Source organism: Martes martes (assembly GCF_963455335.1).
Source record: "Martes martes genome assembly, chromosome: 12".
In the NCBI taxonomy this organism is placed as follows: Eukaryota; Metazoa; Chordata; class Mammalia; order Carnivora; family Mustelidae; genus Martes; species Martes martes.
In genome coordinates, this window is record NC_137900.1 from 8292034 (window position 1) to 8311857 (window position 19824).

A 19824-nucleotide genomic window follows, 5' to 3' on the forward strand; every position below is an offset into this window, starting at 1 on the left:
TCTCTAGATACATGTTTCCTTCCATGCATTTTTTTTTTTTTTTACAATCTTACTCACTTGAGAGAGGGAGGGAGAGCAGGGGAGGAGCAGAGGGAGAGGGGGAAGCAGGCTCCCCGCTGAGCAGAGAGCCCGATGTGGGGCTCAATCCTGGGACTTCGAGATCATGACCTGAGCCAAAGGCAGATGCTTAACCAGCTGCGTGCACACCCCCGTTCATATTTTCTTACTGATTTTCTAAAAATTGAAATACCAGGCAAATTAGGCAACTACTTCACATAGTTTTATAAAATCCAGGACACAATGGGGCCCTATCTCTTAATGCAGCACGGATATGTTCTACTTAGGAGAAGAAAGAAGCTTTAGCGATAATTCAGTATCATCCTAAATGAACACGTACAGTGTTACCGAAGAGAGGAGACACAGCCTTCATCCCTCTAAAATACGCCTCAACAGAGGAAGCTCAGGGCTCATCAGAACATTCGGCAGGGTGCGTAGCTAACCCACCATCCCCAAAGCAGAGAGGGCTTTTAAATTTTAACTTAGTTTCATTGAGTTTAATTGTGGCACTTATCAATGCCTCCAAGTCCACTTGTGCTGGCTTGTCCGGGGTTGGGGGGAGGGGGAGGCAAACAGCTGTGCCCATGATTTTGGCTTATTTTAAGCTGGAGGATATAAAAAACGCTATCTGCCAAAGCTGCCCCTCACCCTGCTAGTTAACTCTCCAACAACTTCCCTCCTCCTGCCGGCTGGGGCTGGACCTAAGCGCCCCCACCCGCACCCTCACCCCCCAACCCCCGCGCGCCCCATGGCCTGGCTTCCAAGCCTGATCCCTCTGGGACTCACCATCAAGGCGAAGGTACAGGAAGTTCCGAAAAGCAAAGTAATCCTCCATGATGGTCATGAGGGACGTCATCTGGCAGAAAAGCAGCACGCGGTGATTAGTTGCTCTCAGTTTTGGCAGAATACGATCAAGCAGCTCAAACTTTCCTGAGGCCCGATACAGCTCAGCCCTGAACCCAAAAAGGCAAAACCAGAAGACGGTGTTACTGCTGTCTTCTCGAAGGATCCAGGACAGCCTGAATGAATGTGTGGATATCCACCCCAGAGCCGTGGGGGCAGGGCATGGAAGAAGGAAACACTTCTCCACAAAACCCACGAAGAGTACGTTCCAGATGCTATGTATGGGGACAGATTCTGGAAAGAGAAGGAAATCCTTTTGTGTTCTTAATACTTTCACTGTCTCTCTCTCCCCCTCTTTTCATTCCTTCTCCCTCTTTCTCTCTTATGCACACACATAGTCGTGAATCTGTTGTATTTCCTTAAATTGCTACTTGGTAAGCTCGTAAAGTTACTAATTTAGGGCACTTAAGATGTGTCCAAATATTTCTTGAGCATCTACTACAACCTGCTGGGCACAATTCCAGGCACGTGTATAGGGATGAAAAAACAGAACCCCTGCCTTCCAAATGGCTAATTGCAAATTGTGATGAGCACTAAAGAGAAAAATAACAAGTTGCCATGAGATGACACATAGCAACACAGGACATCTTTAAATCAGAGCAGGGTTTGGCAAATTTAGGGCCTGGCCTGCTGCCTGTTTTCGTAAATAGAGTTTGACTGGCGTGTAGCCAGGCTCACTCATTTCTGTTTTGTCTATGTGGTGGCTTTCACGCCACACAATGGCAAAGCTGGGGCACAGACCTTTTGACCCACAAAGGCAAAAATATTTGAGATCTGGCCCTTTAGGGGAAAAAATTTCCCAGCCCTTGATGCAGGTGACCTTGATGAAGAGAGAACCGTTGAGCAAAAACCTCAAACAATGAGAAACAAGACAGCTGGCTAAAGAATGGGGGCTTGGAAGAGGAGGAGATTCCAGGAAGTGGGGAGAGTATGTGCAAAGGCCCCGTGGCGTAAAAGAGCCTGGGGAATCTGAGGAACTGAACATAAGTGACAGGGGAATTCCGGAGATGGAGGCAGAGAGGCAGTGGGTGTGTGGAGTAGGGGGAGACAGATACCAGAGAGCTCTTTAAGCCACACTGAGTGTGTTAGCTTTAAGTGCAACAGAAAGCCACTGATGGGTCTGAAACAGGGCAGTGGTGAGATCTGCCACCTCTACCTGTCACTATGTACACTGTACAAATGGACCGGGGAGGGGACATGAGGTCTGGGTTATGCAGAAATTCAAATCACAAAGGGGATGGCGGGGGTAGTACCTGCTTGTCAGAGTGTCAAGGAGCTAAAGCAGGGCCTTTTCTCCTCTATAATAAACTCCTCTCTTTTGTCAACAGGGATGTGATAAATTATTAAAACTTAATTGTCGGGTGGCTATGGCTGGGAAAACTCATCAGCGCACGCACTTGACAATACCACAACGGGTCATCAGCAACTGCTGGTAGTGTGGGCCGCCTCTAACGGACACATTCTCACGTGCGTGTCTTCCCTACCTCTGTCCCCTGCTCCGGGGCTGTAGTGTTACTATGCAGCCCTGGCCAATCTCACAGCACCAGGTGTGACCACGGGACCCAGAAGAGAGGGGAACAAGCAGGAGCAGGACAGCCTCATGGCTCTGGTTCTAGATGGGTCCCAAGTCCTAGTTCTTAGCCCAGTGACACTGTCTGCCCTTGGGATCCAAGTGTGCCCCCCACATCCTAATAATCAATGTCCCGGGTACAAAACAGAGACTTTCTGTGAATGCAAGCATCTTTTCCATTGTTGTTGTAAGGATGGCCACTGCTCACAAAAAAACCCATTTCTTGTATGGACCATACTTTGATGAACGTAAAGTCACATGTATGTAGGGCAGATAAGACCTTTCCTCTCAACCACGCCCATGTTAAGTATCAACTTGAAATTCAATACGATCCATTGACTTTTGGCCCAAGCTATACTACTGGTTGTGAGTACAACTCTTTGAAGTTTCCACCGCATTTTTAGGACACGAGGTTACTATTAATTCTATTAAATGAGATCCATGTTCTTTGAATAGTGACTTGATCAAAGCATGCAGAAATTAATGTCAGTGAAGTAAGAGAGGGCTGATACCACTTTAGTTCAACTCCGATGCTGAGGTGAGCGGTGGGCGCAGAAGGCTGGCAGTGTGATAGGAAACACTGGGGCATGAAAAGTTTCAGTACAACCAACAAACAGTTTTTTGGAAGAAAGATAAATTTTAACATTTACCCATTGATGACCCCATTGGAATAGCCCAGGTGTTCAGCAAAGGATTCCTTTAAAAGAGAGAGGAGGAAAAAAAATGATTAAAAAAAGAAACCCCACCCAGATATGTCAAATTATTAATTTAATAATTATTCTTTTGGTGAGGTCATCCCATTTATTTCTAGATAATAGTTAAATAAAATAATAAGTAAGTATGAAAATACTCCTTAGACGATGAACCAGAAACTCAAGGTCTTTGAAGGCAGACTTTGAATGCAGACACAAACGTGTCCTGGAGGTCCTGTAAGTCTCCAGAATCTCATAGAGACGTCACGGTCAGTTCACTCATCAAACAGTGATTAAGCATCTACTGACCCAGGGCTGAGCCAGGCAGGTTGCGGGGGGGAATCCAGAAAGAACTGAACTATCTGTCCCCTAGGAGTTTAGAGTCTAGACTAGAGAGAGGGCCTAACAGAAGCAAATGAGGATTCAGACGTACATGGAAATACACTGCAAAAATATTTAACAGTACAAGTCACGGTGACTGTATACTCTATTCTAACTCTGAGTTTCGAGAAATCCCAACATCCCTCCATACTATGCTTTTCTCTGTTACACATACGGCCCTCAGTGGACACTGGCCGCTCCCTCAGGTGTCCGGCCTCCCGTCTTCAAAACACAGGACTTGAAATTTAAAATGAGAATTTTAGGGGCGCCTGGGTGGCTCAGTAGGTTAAAGCCTCTGCTTTCAGCTCGGGTCATGATCTCAGGGTCCTGGGATCAAGCCCCGCATCGGGCTCTCTGCTCAGCAGGGAGACTGCTTCCCTCCCCTCTCTCTGCCTGCCTCTCTGCCTGCTTGTGATCTCTGTCTGTCAAATAAATAGATAAAATCTTTATAAAAAAATAAAATAAAATAAAATAAAATAAAATAAGAATTTCAGAATTTCAAATTGATTTTAAACGCCTGAATCATGTAATTCCTTCCTCACTGATCCTGTAGAAGAAATAAAGGACTGTTCTCCGAAGGGTGTTTCCAGGCTGACTGGAGGGAACGGGTGACCATCTGTGGGGAAGGGAAGCATGTCACGCCTTCCCACTAGCCGCCCGCTGTCTCCCTCCTCTGCTTCCTTTCCTTCCCTCAGCAGCAAAGCTTCTCCTCCCAGGGGACCAGCTCTCCTCTCCTTTGAGCTTTCCTCTCACGCACCTCATTGCCCATCGTTTATGGTGGGCTCTGAAAGTCAACACCAACAGGGCAATGGCCAGAAACCCCACTCGGACTCCAAGAGCCATGCCCTCCCTCTTCACCTGTAGCCATACCTTGCTACATTTTTGGGATCCGTCCTTATGGCCTAAGCAGGACTATAAAAATCTGAGAGTGGTACGTGTCAATGTACGGTGATAAGTTTAGGGATCAGCATTGTTTTTGTTGTTTGTTTTTTTAAAAAATTTTTATTTATTTATTTGACAGAGAAAGAGAGGGAAAGAGAGCACAAGCAGGGGGAGCTGCAGGCAGGGGCAGGGAGAGAAGCAGGCTCCCCACTGAGCAGGGAGCCAGACATGGGGCTCGATCCCAGGACCCTGGGATCATGACCGGAGCTGAAGACAGAGGCTTAACCCACTGAACCGCCCAGGCGTCCCAGGGATCAGCGCCCTTTTAAAAAAATGTCTTCATTTCCCTGGTTTGACAGTCCCCAGGGAAACAGGGAGCCCGGCAGGGAAAGGGGGCTTCTGGGCTGATTTCCTATGAACAGAAGTGACGTGCAAAGCATACAAAGACAGAGGCAAAATGCACACACCAGCCCTGAGCCAGAGCTGGGCCATGTGTGCCAAAGACTCTGGGTCTCATTGCTAGGAATACGCTTCCGAAAGTTTTTATGTTCAAAACAAATTGCAAATCAATCTGTCTCTCTACTGACGGCTATTTAGAATGGAAATATGCAAGGAACGGAGGGCAGGTTACTTAGGCTTGGCTCCCCGCGTTCTCCAGACAGAAGCCCGAGGATGGAAGGCTTCATCTCCCTTCTGACACGGTCTAGCATGTTTCAAAGGTTAATTTTTTGCATGACAACCAAAATGAAGTAAGACTGACACTTAATTTTCATAACTTTTAAGTCCTCAAACCCTTCTATGAATCAGAATAAGTACCTCAAAATTGTTTTCGGGAAAGAAGGGGATGGGATGGTGGGTGATGGGTTCACCTGCCATGACACTGGTCATTTTCATCATTTGACTTTTTTTTTTTTTTTGGCTCCCACCAGCCACAGACCAATATAGAGCTGCTACTAATTCACTGATACCTTCTACCTGTTTAATATAGGTTATCAATTTTTTCACAGACCTGTACCCCTGGGGATAAAAATACATTATATGTTTATTAAAATAAAAAAAAGAAAAAATATAGGTTATCAATTTTTAAGATGCTTCCTCTGTTATTTATATATTTTTGTTAAAGTTTCGCCTCTGCCAGTCCCATAAGCGCTCAGCACGTGATGATAGGACAAGTGCACGGAAGTTTGGAGACGCAAAGAGATTTTCACCAGGTCATGATTACAAAGTGGCCCAGGGACATGGCCTCCTTGTTGTATGTGGGATTCTCTTCACCCGAGTGTTTCAACAGCTGTGACTTTCCCATGGGATTTTATTTTCATCGCTGGTACTGCTGCCGTTGTCAATGGACTTGGGTCTAGAGCTTGTCCGCCTATAGACACCCTGCCCTCTGGATGTGGAGGTAACAGCCAGCTCAGGCTGGGACGGGTCCCCAGAGCAGGGAGGGGACGTGCCATAAAATACTCATCTGACAAGCGTGATGGCCCAAAATAAGGGAGGGGAAAAAAACGGTTGAAGTCAAGAATATTTCAAAGGCAGGTGTATTTCAACCCGATTTTTATACTGTAATTATTAAATTTTATATATTTTAATTTTATACTGTAATTATTAAAATTCTGATTTCCTGAAATCTTCTTTTATATCCATGGCTAGGAGGCCCCACCACGACCCCATGTCTCGGCCGCCACACAGGACAGTGGGGCCTCCGGTGTGGCTCCTCTTCCCTCCTGCTTGGGTCAATGGCTCCCACGGGGCTGAAGTCCTGTCCATTTAGGAAAGTTATTTACATGCAGTGAACAGGCCAGAAAATGTGCTTGCCCCTAAAAATAGCTTTGTGAGAACCTGGGTGTCAGGATAAAAGCCGGGATGTCGGGACAGAAGCCAGAAAGGAGAAAGGCAGATCTATGGAGCCGAACCACAGGCAGCGTCTGTTACAAGGAAAACACTTCGAGGGCATCTTCCTCTCCAATGGGTACAAACACGTTGTCTTAGTATTCTTCATAGCCTCCTTCCTTCCGTTCCACAGCTCCTACCGTAATGAGGCCGTGCACAGCACGTCCCCAGACCACGGAACGAGCCCGAGCTTGCAGTGTCTTCTCGATGCTTTGAACCCTTGGTTCTAAAATTCCAGATGCTACAGCGCTTGGTGCCAGTGAGGACAGGGAACCAGAAGGTTCACGTATGTTGATTCTCCTTGTTGAGCTATCAGAACACATCCCTCCAGTGTCCACACCTATCTCGACCCTCTTTCTTTTTTCCTTTTTAAAAAAGTAGTGTGACTAGGAACAGGACAGGTGGGATCAGAACCACAGCGGAGAATGCAGACTTACCTCAATGTGCTGGAACATATAGGGGTGGTTGCAGATTTTTCTCAACTGCATGATGGTGTTCATGAGCGTCTTAGCACCTCCCTTCCCCTGAGGATGAGTGGGGAGAGCAAACACAGAACAAACAAATCGTTAATTGACCAGATACCCCCATTTCTTAAAAAGGAGGCATTTAAGAAAGGGCCAGAGGTCTGCTCTGTAACCTACACCTGTGGGGGTCTGGAGGTCCTGTTCTATAAAAGTTTCTCAGTGACAGATACAACATCTTTCTCGTGACTAACTTATCCTACAGGAGGGAGTCATATTGAGTTGATGGCTTGGTGACATGATCGACTATTCCCCAAGATTCTGGGAAGACAGAAGACTGGAACAGATGCTCAGGGATGGACACAGGATTTTAAAACCTTCTAAGGTGCCCCCGGCCAACATTTAGCGGAATATATTCCCTGCAGAATTAACATGAGCAGAGCTAAAAGCTGTTTTGGTCATATAGATATACTCCATTCTTCCTGCCCCAATGCAGTTTGCAATTAGGAGGATACGAGATTTCCTTTGGCAGCTACGGCAGCTACGGAAAAGGCCCAGAAATACGGTTTAATAGATCAGCATGAGCAGGGATGCTTCCTGGGAGGATCTGACCTCACGGCCCAGAGAAGACAGACACACCCCACGCTGCGACACATCTTCTTCTGAAATGTACCTTCTTATCTTTCTCCGAACCATCCGTGAGGAGGATCCCTTTGGCTTGCATGTGGCGATAGAGAATTTTCTGCAGCGCGGACATGTCACACTTGATCACGTATTCAACCTGGGGGAGAGAAAACAGCGGGTAAGTTGGAGCGGGAGAGAGGAAGGGGCCTGTTCTGAGAAGACTGCGGGGACGTGGCAGTGGGCGGCAGTCCTGGAACTCTGTGGTCCCTCCGTTTCCCCTCCCTGGATTCACGGAGTTGGGGGTGGGGGTGGAGAATGCGGTCATCGCTGCTAAAGGGACCATAACGATGGGGGGACCTGCCAAAGGGTGTATGTGATCGAGGGCCACGTCTTCTGAAATTTCTGAACTTGCTCCATATTTGAGAGAAAGAGACAGAGAAGCTTACAAACTATTCAAATTCGAAGATGCTCAATATAATTTCCTCCTAGTATTTCTTCCACTTCCCAGCACAACCCCTTTGATATGAGAGGAAAACACTGACCGTCCGATATCCCAAGACTTGCTCTGTAAGACATTTTTGATTATTTATTTATTTGACAGAGAGAGAGCGAGAGAGAGAGAGAGAGAGAGAGCGAGCGACAAGTAGGCAGAGAGGCAGGCAGAGGGAGAGGGAGAAGCAGGCTCCCCGAAAGGCTAGGAGCCCGATGCGGGGCTTGATCCCAGGACCCCGGGATTATGAACCTGAGCCAAAAGCAGATGCCTAACCCACTGAGTCACCCAGGATCCCCTGTAAGATAATGTTTTCAATGGTCTTAGGCAGCAACCCCCAGTACTAATCCACAAGTGAGAGCTGTTAACAGCCCTAGGTTGACTGCCATTGACCCCTGCTTTTCAGAGATAAGAGACTACTTCCTGTGAGGACGGCAGGTGGGAAGATGAATTGGTCCAAAATTGGATGCAACTTTATGACCACCTCAAGAAGGCAAAGAAAGCCTCGTGAGCTTCCAGTTGGACTATCACCAAAAAAGGGGAAAAAATCCGATTTAAAACAGTCAAAGGGAATTCACATGCCCTTGGCTTAGCATACACCTGCAATACTTCTAGAAGGTTCTTAATGCATAAATCTGCCTTGATTATTTTCCAGTATTATTTTCTTTATTAAAAAAATCCCCAGAATACAAATGTGCAATTTTCATAATAAACATCAGATAAATGCCTAGAAATCTGCAGAATGTGATTAAAAGTAAATCAGCAAGCTGCCTGATGTTTAATAAACTGATTAAAAATGATCAGGTTATTTTCAGCTCTGAGGGCCAGGGCGAGTAGGTCACAGATGAAGAGAAGTTGAATATTCATCCAATTGTGTCTTCAGAAGGAACCTGTTGGGCCGGATGGAACTGCAATTAATAGCCTTTCGCCACTTGTTTTGATGCACCAAAGAAGACTGGAGAAAGGGTGCTTTGCAGAAAAGTTAAGGAAAGCAGGTGACCTTGGATACACTTGTTTTTGTTTTTAACGACCTTGGCCAGAGGGGGGAAACAGAAACCTCCAAGTGTAATAAATAAGAACGCACTTGCTCCAAGCTTTCTGTTCCAGAAGCCTGATCATGTCCTATTTTTAAAGTACTTCGACTTTTTCGAGAGCTGTTCACTCTCAAAATGAAACCTGATCACGGTGAAGAAGAGTGTTGGACAACTTCAGACGCAACCGGTAGGAGCATAAAAATGGCACCAAGGCAGGTGTCTGGGTGGCTCAGTCGGTTGAGCGTCTGACTCTTGATTTCGGCCCAGGTCATGATCTTGGGGTCGTGGGATCGAGCCCCACATCGGGTTCTGTGCTCAGTATGGAGTCTGCAGGACTCTCCCTCTGCCCCTCCCTCTCTCTAAAATAAGTAAATAAATCTTAAAAAAAACAAAAAACGGCCCCAAGGGTTATTATCACTGAGCTCCTTTTGTGGACCAGGACCTACACGGAGTGCTTTATGTCACAAGACAATGTCATGTCTGCATTTTATACAGACCCTGAGCCTCTGAAATTTAAAAGACTGGCTCAAAGTGATGGGGGTATTTCATGGTGCAGTTAGGACTGGAAACCGAGTCACCAAGTCCACTCTTCGAAGCTCTGTGCTGAGGACGACCTGGGAGACGTTCAGGCTTTCCCATGCTCACCGCCATCGGGGGGACTCTCTGCAGGAGGGGATGGCCGCCACTGCTGGCTCTTAAGTGCGCCGGGGCCTTTTATATACAGAATTTATATACAGAATTAGGGATGGAACCCTCAACCCCCTTCCCATCAGTCAGCCAGTGCTAAGCACTGGAGGGGAGGGAGTTTGGGAAGTAGGAGACACGGACGATGATGCCATGTAGACAGGGATGCCAAACCCACACCGCCCGTGGCACGCCGGTCAACAGAGAGGTGAGCCCACCCCGAGGACCTGACAGCCGCTCGAAGACTATGGGGTGTGGTATATTACCACTTTCTGAACTGAGATTTCCAAACAGTAAGATTACATATCTCAAAGGCGGAATGGAGTAATGTTTAATTACATCAAGCATTCCAAATGTCTGTATCATGAGTGTACAAGTTGCCCATCTCAGTGAAGCTGATTTGTCGTTTCATGCAGGTCAAATCAAAATTAGGACCGATTTTAGGTGGGTCAGTCTCTAATGAGCCTCCAACACTGTACATATATCTTAGCATATTCAGGCATCTCTCTCTCTCTATACACACACACACACACACACACACACACACACATACGCAGCCATCTGCAAGTCTGGTTGGTTCTTGATTATCTATGAATTAACAAAGTGGACAGTCGGCATAGACAACCTCAAATGGGAGCTAAATCACAAGATCAATTTTTATTCAGTTTACGTTAAGTTTTACATACGTCCTTTCATACAAGCTGCCATTCTTTCCTGAGTACAAGGAATGGATTTTATGCTACAGCCTGGTGGTGGTGTTGGGGGTACTGGGGGGACGGTACCTTCCCTTGCCCACTAGGTATGTCATCGGACTCATGACATTATTAAATCCTCGTCGATGAAAGCTCATTTTTATTAAATCCTCATCCATGAACACTAATTTTGTTACAGAGCAGAGCTGCACTCATCCAACTTTTGACCCTCCTATGGCTGCTTTAGTTCCATCTGAGCACAGTCCAGCTACAAGACAGAATGACCGTGTAGGACACAGAAAATATATTTTGTATTTTTACGAGTTTTCCTAGCTTAAGACTCAATAATAAGAAAAGAAATGACCCAATTAAAAAACAAACAAACAAATAAGCAAAAGATTTGAGCACCGTTTCATCAAGGAAGACACATGGGTGTCGAATAGGCAAGGAAAAGATGCCCAACACCAGGGGACATTAGAAAAATGCAAATTTATTACAGGATACCAGGGCACCCCTGCTGACATGGCTAAAAATGTCAAGAAACTGATGGCAGCCGATGAGGACTGACGAGAACGAGGAGGAAATGCTAGGCTCAGACATTGTTGGTGCAACTGCACAATGGTTCCAGAAGTTTCCTACAAGGCTACAAATGCACTTCCCATAGGATCCAGCAATCCTGTCACCAGGTCTTCACTCCAGTGAAATGAAAACCCATGCACCATGGGTATAGCACATGCATGCATAATTGTCAAAAACCAGAGACAACCCAACTGTTCCCTCCACGGAACGGACGGACCTACTGTGGTGCGTCCATAGACAAGGATGCTAACTCAACAATAAAAACAAGACAACCGTGGCTATGCGCAACAACTTGGATGGAGCTCCAACACGGTACACTGAGAGAAAAAAACCCAGAGGCAAAAGGTCTGATGAGGAGACCTGATGTGTGACTCCATCCCTGCGACATTCTGGAAAAGGCAGAGCTACAGGGGTGGAGAACAGATCAGCGGTCAGACCAGGCCAAGGGTTCCAGAAACGATGTGACTAAACACAAGCAGCACCAGGGACTCTGGGGCGGGGTGGGGGTGGGGGGTCCTGGGAGGGAGAACTGTTCTGTATTTTGACCGTGGGGTGTGGTTCACACAATTCTGCTTTTGTCAAAGCCCACAGAACTATAGACCCCAAAGAGTGCATTTTTATATGTAAATTTAGAAATAAAGTTAAAAAAAAAAAAAAACACCACTTCCCTAACGGGTGGCTTTTCATGAGAGCATTTCAGAACGACTGCTACGGAACAGTTGGCCTTTTTCCTGCCGTCAGCCAGAATTCCTGTCCAGGCTCTTTAGAGAGGCTGAGAAAGACATACGCGTTGTTCGTGGCCGTAAGCAGATGGTGGCAGAGGGAAGCTCCTTACCCCCCGAGGACGACACTTCAGTGGCCAATTTCCCTCAGGTAAAAAAATCCTAACAAGACAGAAAAAGTAGAGGGAACACAGGCCAAACCACACCAACAGCTACTTACGTGGGCCAAGCGGTGAGTTCCCCGACTGCCCTGGAAAGGCTGAGGAGCACACGGGTCGGGGAGGGCCACCGAAAGCGCGAGGAGGAGCAGAGCATGAAAGAGAACTTGAGGGGAACGGAAAGGGGAACTAGAAGTCGGAGCAGCGGGAGTTGACGCTGCGGAGTAAGGCAGCAGCGGCTGTCGGGGTTGAGAGCCTACACACGCCAGGCTTCGACTCAGGGGGCCTGCATCCACTCAGTCCTCTCAGCGATTCCGTGAGGCGGGTGGTTATTTCTCTGCCAGTTCACTGATGAGAACGCGGAGCCCCACTGGATTCACTACCGACGCCACATGGTTAGTAAGACACAGGGACAGCGACGGGGCGTGTGCGCTCTGACAGGGGGCCCATGATGTCCACTCCACCGAGCTCCCTCCATGAAAAGGAGCTTATCCGTAGACAATGTATCACAGACGGGGCTAAGTTAACATATATGTACTCAAATACTCAAATACTCAAATACTACCCTGGGTATTAAAGAGGGTAAGTGTACTTTATGCAGGAGATACTGCGCTATAATCTAACCCTGATTTTTTTTTTTTTTAAGTGTACCAATACTCAGGGAGCTCTTTTGTGAATGGAACAGTGGAATAAATATTCTAGTAAAGCAGAGAATTCCTTTGTGATACAACTCATCACCCCATGGCCCTTATGCTGGGCAAGTCTGGATTTTTATAGAGTGGATTTTCTTCAAACTGGACGTATTTCCAACTTGTGATGAACTTTCAAAAATCTATCTCTATTAGCCAGTCCTGGAAATTAAGTAAATAAGATGAAGACGTTCTAATGAATGAATAAATGAAGGACTTCAGTTAATTACCCTTGATTTTTATACCTCTGCTAAAGACACGTTAAAACCGTTAACATCCGTCTCTCTATACCTTGCAGGATCTCTTGCTGGGAAGTAGTTCAAGGCGGCCACATGACCACTGGACCATTCCCCAGTGTATTCAGTAACTAAGGTCCACCCTGAACAGTGAGGGGGTCACCCAAAGACGCCGAGACCATGGGAAGTCAAAAACAATATCAAGACCATTCAACCCAAGATGCATTCACTAGAAAAATAAAATACTTAAATATTTAAATATTTAGGCTTCTGCTGGGATAAGCATGATGTAAGAATGGTGCTTAAGTTTAATTTTTTTTTCCTGACTATTAATGAATAGGGGAATCTGGAACCAAATCCTCTCTTGATAAGGTGATCAACTTTGTAGGCTCTCTTGTCAGCTGGTACTTAAGAAATGACTAGGATGAACCAATCTGTACAAAAACCAGAGTCACAACACAGAAAAAACACAGTGACGCAAAATACACATTTCAGAACTGGCTCATGTACAGAGAAAACTCAAATCCATGTCTCTCTCCTGCCACAAGTAGTACACAATGCCCAACAACCTATCTTTAAGAGAATAAAATTTAGGGGCACCTGGGTGGCTCAGTGGGTTAAGCCTCTGCCTTCAGCTCAGGTCATGATCCCAGGATCCTGGGATTGAGCCCCACATCGGGATCTCTGCTCAGCAAGGAGCCTTCTTCCCCGCCCCCCTCTCTGCCTGCCTCTCTACTTGTGCTCTCTGTCTCTTAAATAAAAATAAAATATAAAAAAAGAGAGAATAAAATTTAGAACTCAGAAGGGTGTGGTTCCAAAATATGATCAGGAACATCCTAAACTAATACCTGAACCAAACCAGAAAATGTGGAGCAAAGGGCTCAAAAGACATTCTAAAGCTCCAAGAAGTCAGTGTGCTAAACGCCATGTGAAAATTACCTGCTTCAAATATTCACGGGGACTTAGTTTTTATGGTACAGGGCAAAAACCTCATCTGAGAATAATTAGATGATGTGTCTGTAATTCGAAGGAACTCTGTTTTTCATTTATTATCCAAAGAGTGACGTCATAAGCATTAAATACACTTCTAGGAAACCTGGTAAATGTTGACAAGGACTTCTGATGATGATGTAAGCCCCAAACTCATATCCTCGTTGGACTCACTGGCAGATCAATTCGGTGGTGCCCGCAAGAGTGAACTTCACGAGGTTAATAACTTAAAAAAAAAAATCCAAACTTAAAATATAATGTTAAACTAATATAACTGAGTTGATGTAAGTGTGAGCGAAAATGTCAGGAAACTCGATGAATTTGTTAATTTCATAAAAGCCGGCGCCAGAGCTTTAGGGAAACCAGGCTGAAAATGTTGAAATTCCCCTTCTCTCTCTCTGCATTCAAACCTCTAGCTTCTCTCAAACAAAAATGTCCTGTACGATATTTCCAAGATCCCTGGGACTAAAACACGAGTTGGTTGTTTAAAGCCTCTGTCTTTGGCTCAGGTCATAATCTCAGGGTCCTGGGATCGAGCCCTGCATGGGGCTCCCTGCTCAGGGGGAAGCCTGCATTCCCTCTCCCACTCCCCTTGCTTGTGTACCTGCTCTCGCTGTTTCTCTCTCTGTCAAATAAATGAACAAAATCTTTAAAAAAAAAAAAAAAAGGAAAGAAAAGAAAGTTTCAGATGCAGGTACTTGGGAGGTCGGCAGGGAAAGGAATCACAGCTTTGGAATTTGCAACATACTTTCTCGGGCAGCTGGGACTCGACTTCCTTCTTCAGCCTCCTCAGTAAAAATGGTCTTAACACCTTATGTAGACGCCTGATGATCAATATAGTTTCCTCTTCATTTAAGTCCACCTACGAGAGAACCTCAGATGAGTCGGACATGTTTGTTTTTTTTTAATGATATTTCACAAAATAATGCTATAGGGTTACATTTATTAATTTGTTGTGATATGTGATTGAAATTTTATGTCCATTAAGACTAGGTCTTTACCTGTTTTGCATGCCTCAGAATCCTCTTCCTACGTGCCAAGTGGTAATAAAATGGCGTCTAAATGGGCATCTTTGTCTTAATGTGGAGTTCCATGGAAAAGGGGCCAGAGCCACCAGTCTCCCAGCTCAGACATTTTTTGGATAGGACTGCAACAAAGCCTTACTGAAGACTGAGACAGAACCCAAGTAAAGGGGCAAGAGTTCATGTGTGCTTCCTCAAAGTCAAAGCCTTAAGTTAGGCTCCTAACTTGGATTGTCTCAAAAGCAGAAACACCCCAAGGCGACAAGGCCTGAACAGGAAAAGAAGAACAGAGTAGACCCAGTGGATGGTGGTGGGTTTTCAAGCCCCTGTACCTCACTCTTCCTTCCCTCTCCCCTTATCTTGGTCAGCCCTCTTTTATCTGGAACCTTCTCTAGAACCTCTGGTCACCTTTCTCTATGAACCTCTAGGGGGCAGACTTGATTGACATTACTTTCTACAAATGGGCAAGCCAATGAATTACTGACAAAAGGCAAAGGTCCCTATGATGTGCTTCAAAATTAAAGTGCTAAACAGTTCCAACATAAATGTCCTGAAAGCCTTCTAAGTGGCTTTTCATTCCCACAGTTAAGAAACCACTAATCAAAAGGACAGGTACCCATTCTTTTTCTTGCAATGGCCTGTGTCTTCCTTCCATAAATGAGCTCCAAGAGAAGACAGATGGTGGAGAGAATGATAATAAGGAATTTGAAAATGGCTACTCCGGATTTGAGGAGTATTAATGTAGACATAAAACAGGCTCACACTAAAATTGGGAAAAAAGTGTGTACAGAAAATCAGCGTGAACTAATTCAGTTTCACACACAAACTCTTCAAGGGGAAACAGCTGAAGGAGAAGCCCAAGTTTTACAAGGAAATATGTGCTTTAAGGTTTGTGTTCAGTTGGGTTGGTTGATCTGGTTAAATTGATTCAACAAATCTCTCTCCATTCGTCCTCCCTTTGGCCTGTACAAATAAGGATTCCATCAGTCAGGATCATTCTTTAGTGGCTTGATTAACATGTCGGGAAAAGACCAAGAATCCTAGGTCCTAGGACCCTAGACCCATCACTAGATCCATTTTCTTAGGGCAGAAAACACCCCTGGAAAGAGAACACATGCACCCACTGATGAGTTTTGTAAAGTGAGCGACATCGTCAACCACCCTACAGGTTTTCTGAGGCTCTAACACTCCCAGCTTCTGGTTCTTTATGTTCATTTCATTGCCATAGAGTGGAAGATACAAAAGGTAGACCAGTACCCTTTCTCCAGTCATGGCAAATGGGGCGTTAAACCACTGTTCAAAGGTGCTGCAGCTCTTGAAAATGGTGGGGAGGAGGAAGTTAAGGAGGGCCCAGAGTTCCGGGAGCTTATTCTGCAGTGGGGTCCCAGTCAAGAGGATCCTCCTGGGGGCCACATAGTGAGTGTTCAAGACCTGAGTCAGCTTGCAGTGGTGATTCTTCATCCGGTGGCCTTCATCCACGATCATGTATTTCCACCGAATCTGTAACCCAAGAGGAAGGACCAACATGAGACAAGCAAGCAGAAATACAACCACCTCCAACAGGCAAGCTGTGGTGTGGAAAACCAAGGAATTTAGACTTTGTGCATAATACGGTGTGACTCTCCTTCGTGATAATGGGATGTCAATGCCAATGCTGCTTAGGGGCCATGTGATTCCAAACTTCTCTTGCCAAAGAGGGGAACTTGGGCCCAAGATGAAATGGTTGGGCCGGGACTAGCTCCTGTGTCTCCTGAACCAATAATCCTTCTGTTAATGCTAGACCAAGACGGCTCTCCCTGATTCAGTGCTCATGCTGCCTCGGCTCATAGCAAGAAGAGAAGAGAGCTCCCCACATGAAGCAGAAATTAGTGACTGATTTTCCAAGATGGCATCAGTAGGTACGTATAGCTGAGATGCTCTGGCTTCCTGCCTTTGCTTCTATTGTTATATCGTTAGGGCTTGGCTCAGCTCAGTGTTCTTTTCTCTTCTTAATTTGAATGAGTTGCTAACATTTAAAAGTTGGAATATTTCACATAAAAATGTGAACATCCAGCTTCTCTTATAAAAGTAAGATCTGGCAACCCGGAGTCTCTGGGTTCTGACCCAGGTCCTCACTGGCTAGGTCTCAGATCACTGTTTTAGGATATCTAAAGTGAAAGGATATACTCACTGGCAGTGAAGACAATATAAATATCATTCCTCTGTTTTTGCCAGAACTTTGGGAGTAAACACAATCTCCTCTCCCAGCATGACTGTGCGTGAAAAATAAAGAAAGGCCACATAACACAATCTTCCTCCTTAAGTTTGTACACGGGCCTCTTCCTCTCTCACAACTTACCCTTCAGCCCTCTTCAAGGTCACTGGTCTCAGTTTCTTTAAGTGAGAACAATGTGGAATGTCCCACTAAGCCTATTCATTCCCTACAAAACAGTGGCAATGGCCAAGAAAAGCATCTGGTGTTCAGATGTCCCTGGATCCTGCTCCAAAGCTCCCAGAGAGGGAGGAGGGAGGTGAGTGCAGTATTCTAGATGGTCCTGCCTTCCTCATTAGAAGTGACAGTAAAGTCGGGGGGGAGAAGAAGTATAAAATCAGTCAGGCTGGGATGTTTGGGTAAAAGAAATTACCAGAGCTTTTCTTATTTTAATTCTTCCTCCACTACTTCTAAGGAAAGTGTCCATGAGAATGAAATTGTACAGACAACTACCCCAAGCTTACCCACAGCATGAAATGAGGCCACCAGATACGAAAATATTTAAGTCAGCAGTCAAAATCCACTTTCCTAATTTAGCTTAGGACCTAATAAACAAGGAATCAGAGAGGACTTCGATTCTGCTAATCCACTCATTTACCAATTAGGCCTTCTGCTTGAACAAAATCCCACCACCCTTTTCCGTAGCTTCATTCCTCCAGCAACAAATAAAAGCAATTCATCTCATTACCAGGCCTCTCTGATGAATGCGGAAATACGTATGCAGGAGATGGGATAGGATTTTTTTTTTTTTTTAAAGGATCTCCGATGTACAAACACACATTCCCAGAATCCTACCAAAAACATGTCATTTCTGACACTGCCAAATTCCTCTCTGAGAACGAGGAGCAGGAACACGGCACCGTCGCCAGTGCCATCTCAATTACTAAACCTCCCCTGGGAGCATACGTCCTGTACGGGAGCTCCCGTGATGCCAGGAAGGGAACTCAACGGTTCCCAGAGCAAAGGTTTAGTGGGGAGAGAGAACAGACTCCAGAAACAGGAATTTTGTTCACTCCTGGCCACCGCTTAGTTTCCAATGACAGCAATTCCGAAACACCACAGGGTAGGAGGAATGACTGGAGGAAGAAAACCGAAGAATCCGTGTTTGGTCCCACGAAGGAAGGTGATCTGAATGCATGCACTGGGAGGCCAGGCAATGGAAATCAAAGAACAACTTTCTATTTTCTGGCTGAAGGACAAGTTGGGGTGTACAGATTAGGAGACAAGCGTGTCGCAGGTAGAAAACAACTCTTTCTCGGCTTCGAGTGAATAGTCACAGAAATAGCCCAGAGTCATCCATACAATGGCCCATTATTTCACCAGGGAAAAAAAACCCAACACAGGAAGAGCACCAAAGCCGCAGCGTGGACAACTGTTCACACGGAGAAGACCATATGGAGGGGTGCCTACTCATCTTTGGAGAGACAAAGGCACAAGAGGAATGAAGTCATGCTGCTGACAATAACCCAGGGCAACAAAAACAATTATTTCTTCCACAAGCACGTTCAGGGCCGCTGGAGAGAAAAGGAGCTGCAGAAGGAGCCCAGGTGAATTTTTTTTTAGAGATGTAAACTCATAAACTACGAGAGGCTCCGTCACAGAACCAGGATCGACGACATATGCCGACAAAAGAAACAAAACAAAATGAAACAAAAAAAAAAGCATGCCTAAAATTAAAACCAATTCCCAAAATATATCTGACTCTCAGAGAAAGAAAGAGAGAGAGAGAGAAAGGGAAAAGCCATCTAACGATCAAATTATCCCAGTGGGCATGATCTGGGGAATCCTTTACACTCCAGCGCGATGGTCCATAATGAGAGGTAAAAGAACTTTTTTTTTTTTTTTTAAACATACCTTTGCAAGAATGTGCTTGTCTTTGATAATGTACTCGTAAGTAGTCAGGAGGACGTTGAATTTGCCACTCCGCAGCTGGGGGACAAGGGAGCGACGCATGGCGGGGGTGCCCTGAATGGAAAGAAACACATACATCCATATATGACCCGATGCGAGTAATGTGTGCATTTTGCCTCACTGTTCACAGCTTAATGGAGCCCAGACCCCTGAGCTCGGGCTGCGTCTCTATGCATTATCGTATACGGACCCATTATCCGCAAAGAAAGTGCCTGGCAAAATCGAGCACATCTGGACACTTTCCAGACCCTTCGAGGCAGGCTTTCCCCCTGGAAACCGAGGGAGGGGGAAGACGGAGAGGGAAATTACAGCAACCCCAAGGTGGCGGGGAACCCGCTGCTCGGCTGAAAGGCTCCATTTCTGTGGGAGCAGGCGGCCCGGGCGCCCCAGTAATTGCCGAACTTCGCAGGAACAGCGGGCGCGGCGGCGGCAGCCCGCGGAATGTGCGGTATCTGTCATTTGTATTACTCTCATCAGAAACCGCGCAATATGATAATTAACAATTTTCTTCTGCATTTCACTATCTGAAAGTAATTATGGTTTATTACAGTAATCTTCTTGGGATGATTAACTCACACTGTTTGGTACATGATGTACATGACAAAACTTTACAACCAAATACAGTTCACAGATGTGCATATGGAATGAAGAAAAAAAAAAAGAGGAGGGTCTATTTTTTGCTTTTCCACATTTATATATAAACACAGCGTTCCAAACCTTGTAAGAAATTTTCACCACAGAAGGAGCCCATTTGTCAAATTCATATGTCCAGTTAGACAGAGTCCTGTGGAACAAAGAAGAAAACAGACAGAGAAAACGACACTGCTGTTGCGATCAGTGGTTAAAAAGACGTCCTTATTCATGCTCAGGCCTCACCTTGAAAGGGGAGAGAGAATAGAAAATATC

General features: G+C 45.6%; 1 protein-coding gene across 6 annotated transcripts in view; it reads right to left on the bottom strand.

Moving 5' to 3' along the window:
• SMARCA2 (SWI/SNF related BAF chromatin remodeling complex subunit ATPase 2) overlaps window positions 1–19824 on the bottom strand; it is a 192762-nt gene that overhangs the window by 108120 nt on the left and 64818 nt on the right. For all 6 annotated transcript variants that reach the window (XM_080819931.1, XM_080819933.1, XM_080819932.1 and 3 more), the window contains exons 16-23: window positions 19636–19702; window positions 18862–18972; window positions 16014–16256; window positions 14483–14596; window positions 7510–7617; window positions 6813–6899; window positions 3181–3227; window positions 844–1010 (exon numbers count right to left, since the gene is read on the bottom strand). In XM_080819931.1, the coding sequence (XP_080676057.1) occupies window positions 844–1010; window positions 3181–3227; window positions 6813–6899; window positions 7510–7617; window positions 14483–14596; window positions 16014–16256; window positions 18862–18972; window positions 19636–19702 (944 nt within the window). The remainder of the gene's footprint in view (window positions 1–843; window positions 1011–3180; window positions 3228–6812; window positions 6900–7509; window positions 7618–14482; window positions 14597–16013; window positions 16257–18861; window positions 18973–19635; window positions 19703–19824) is intronic.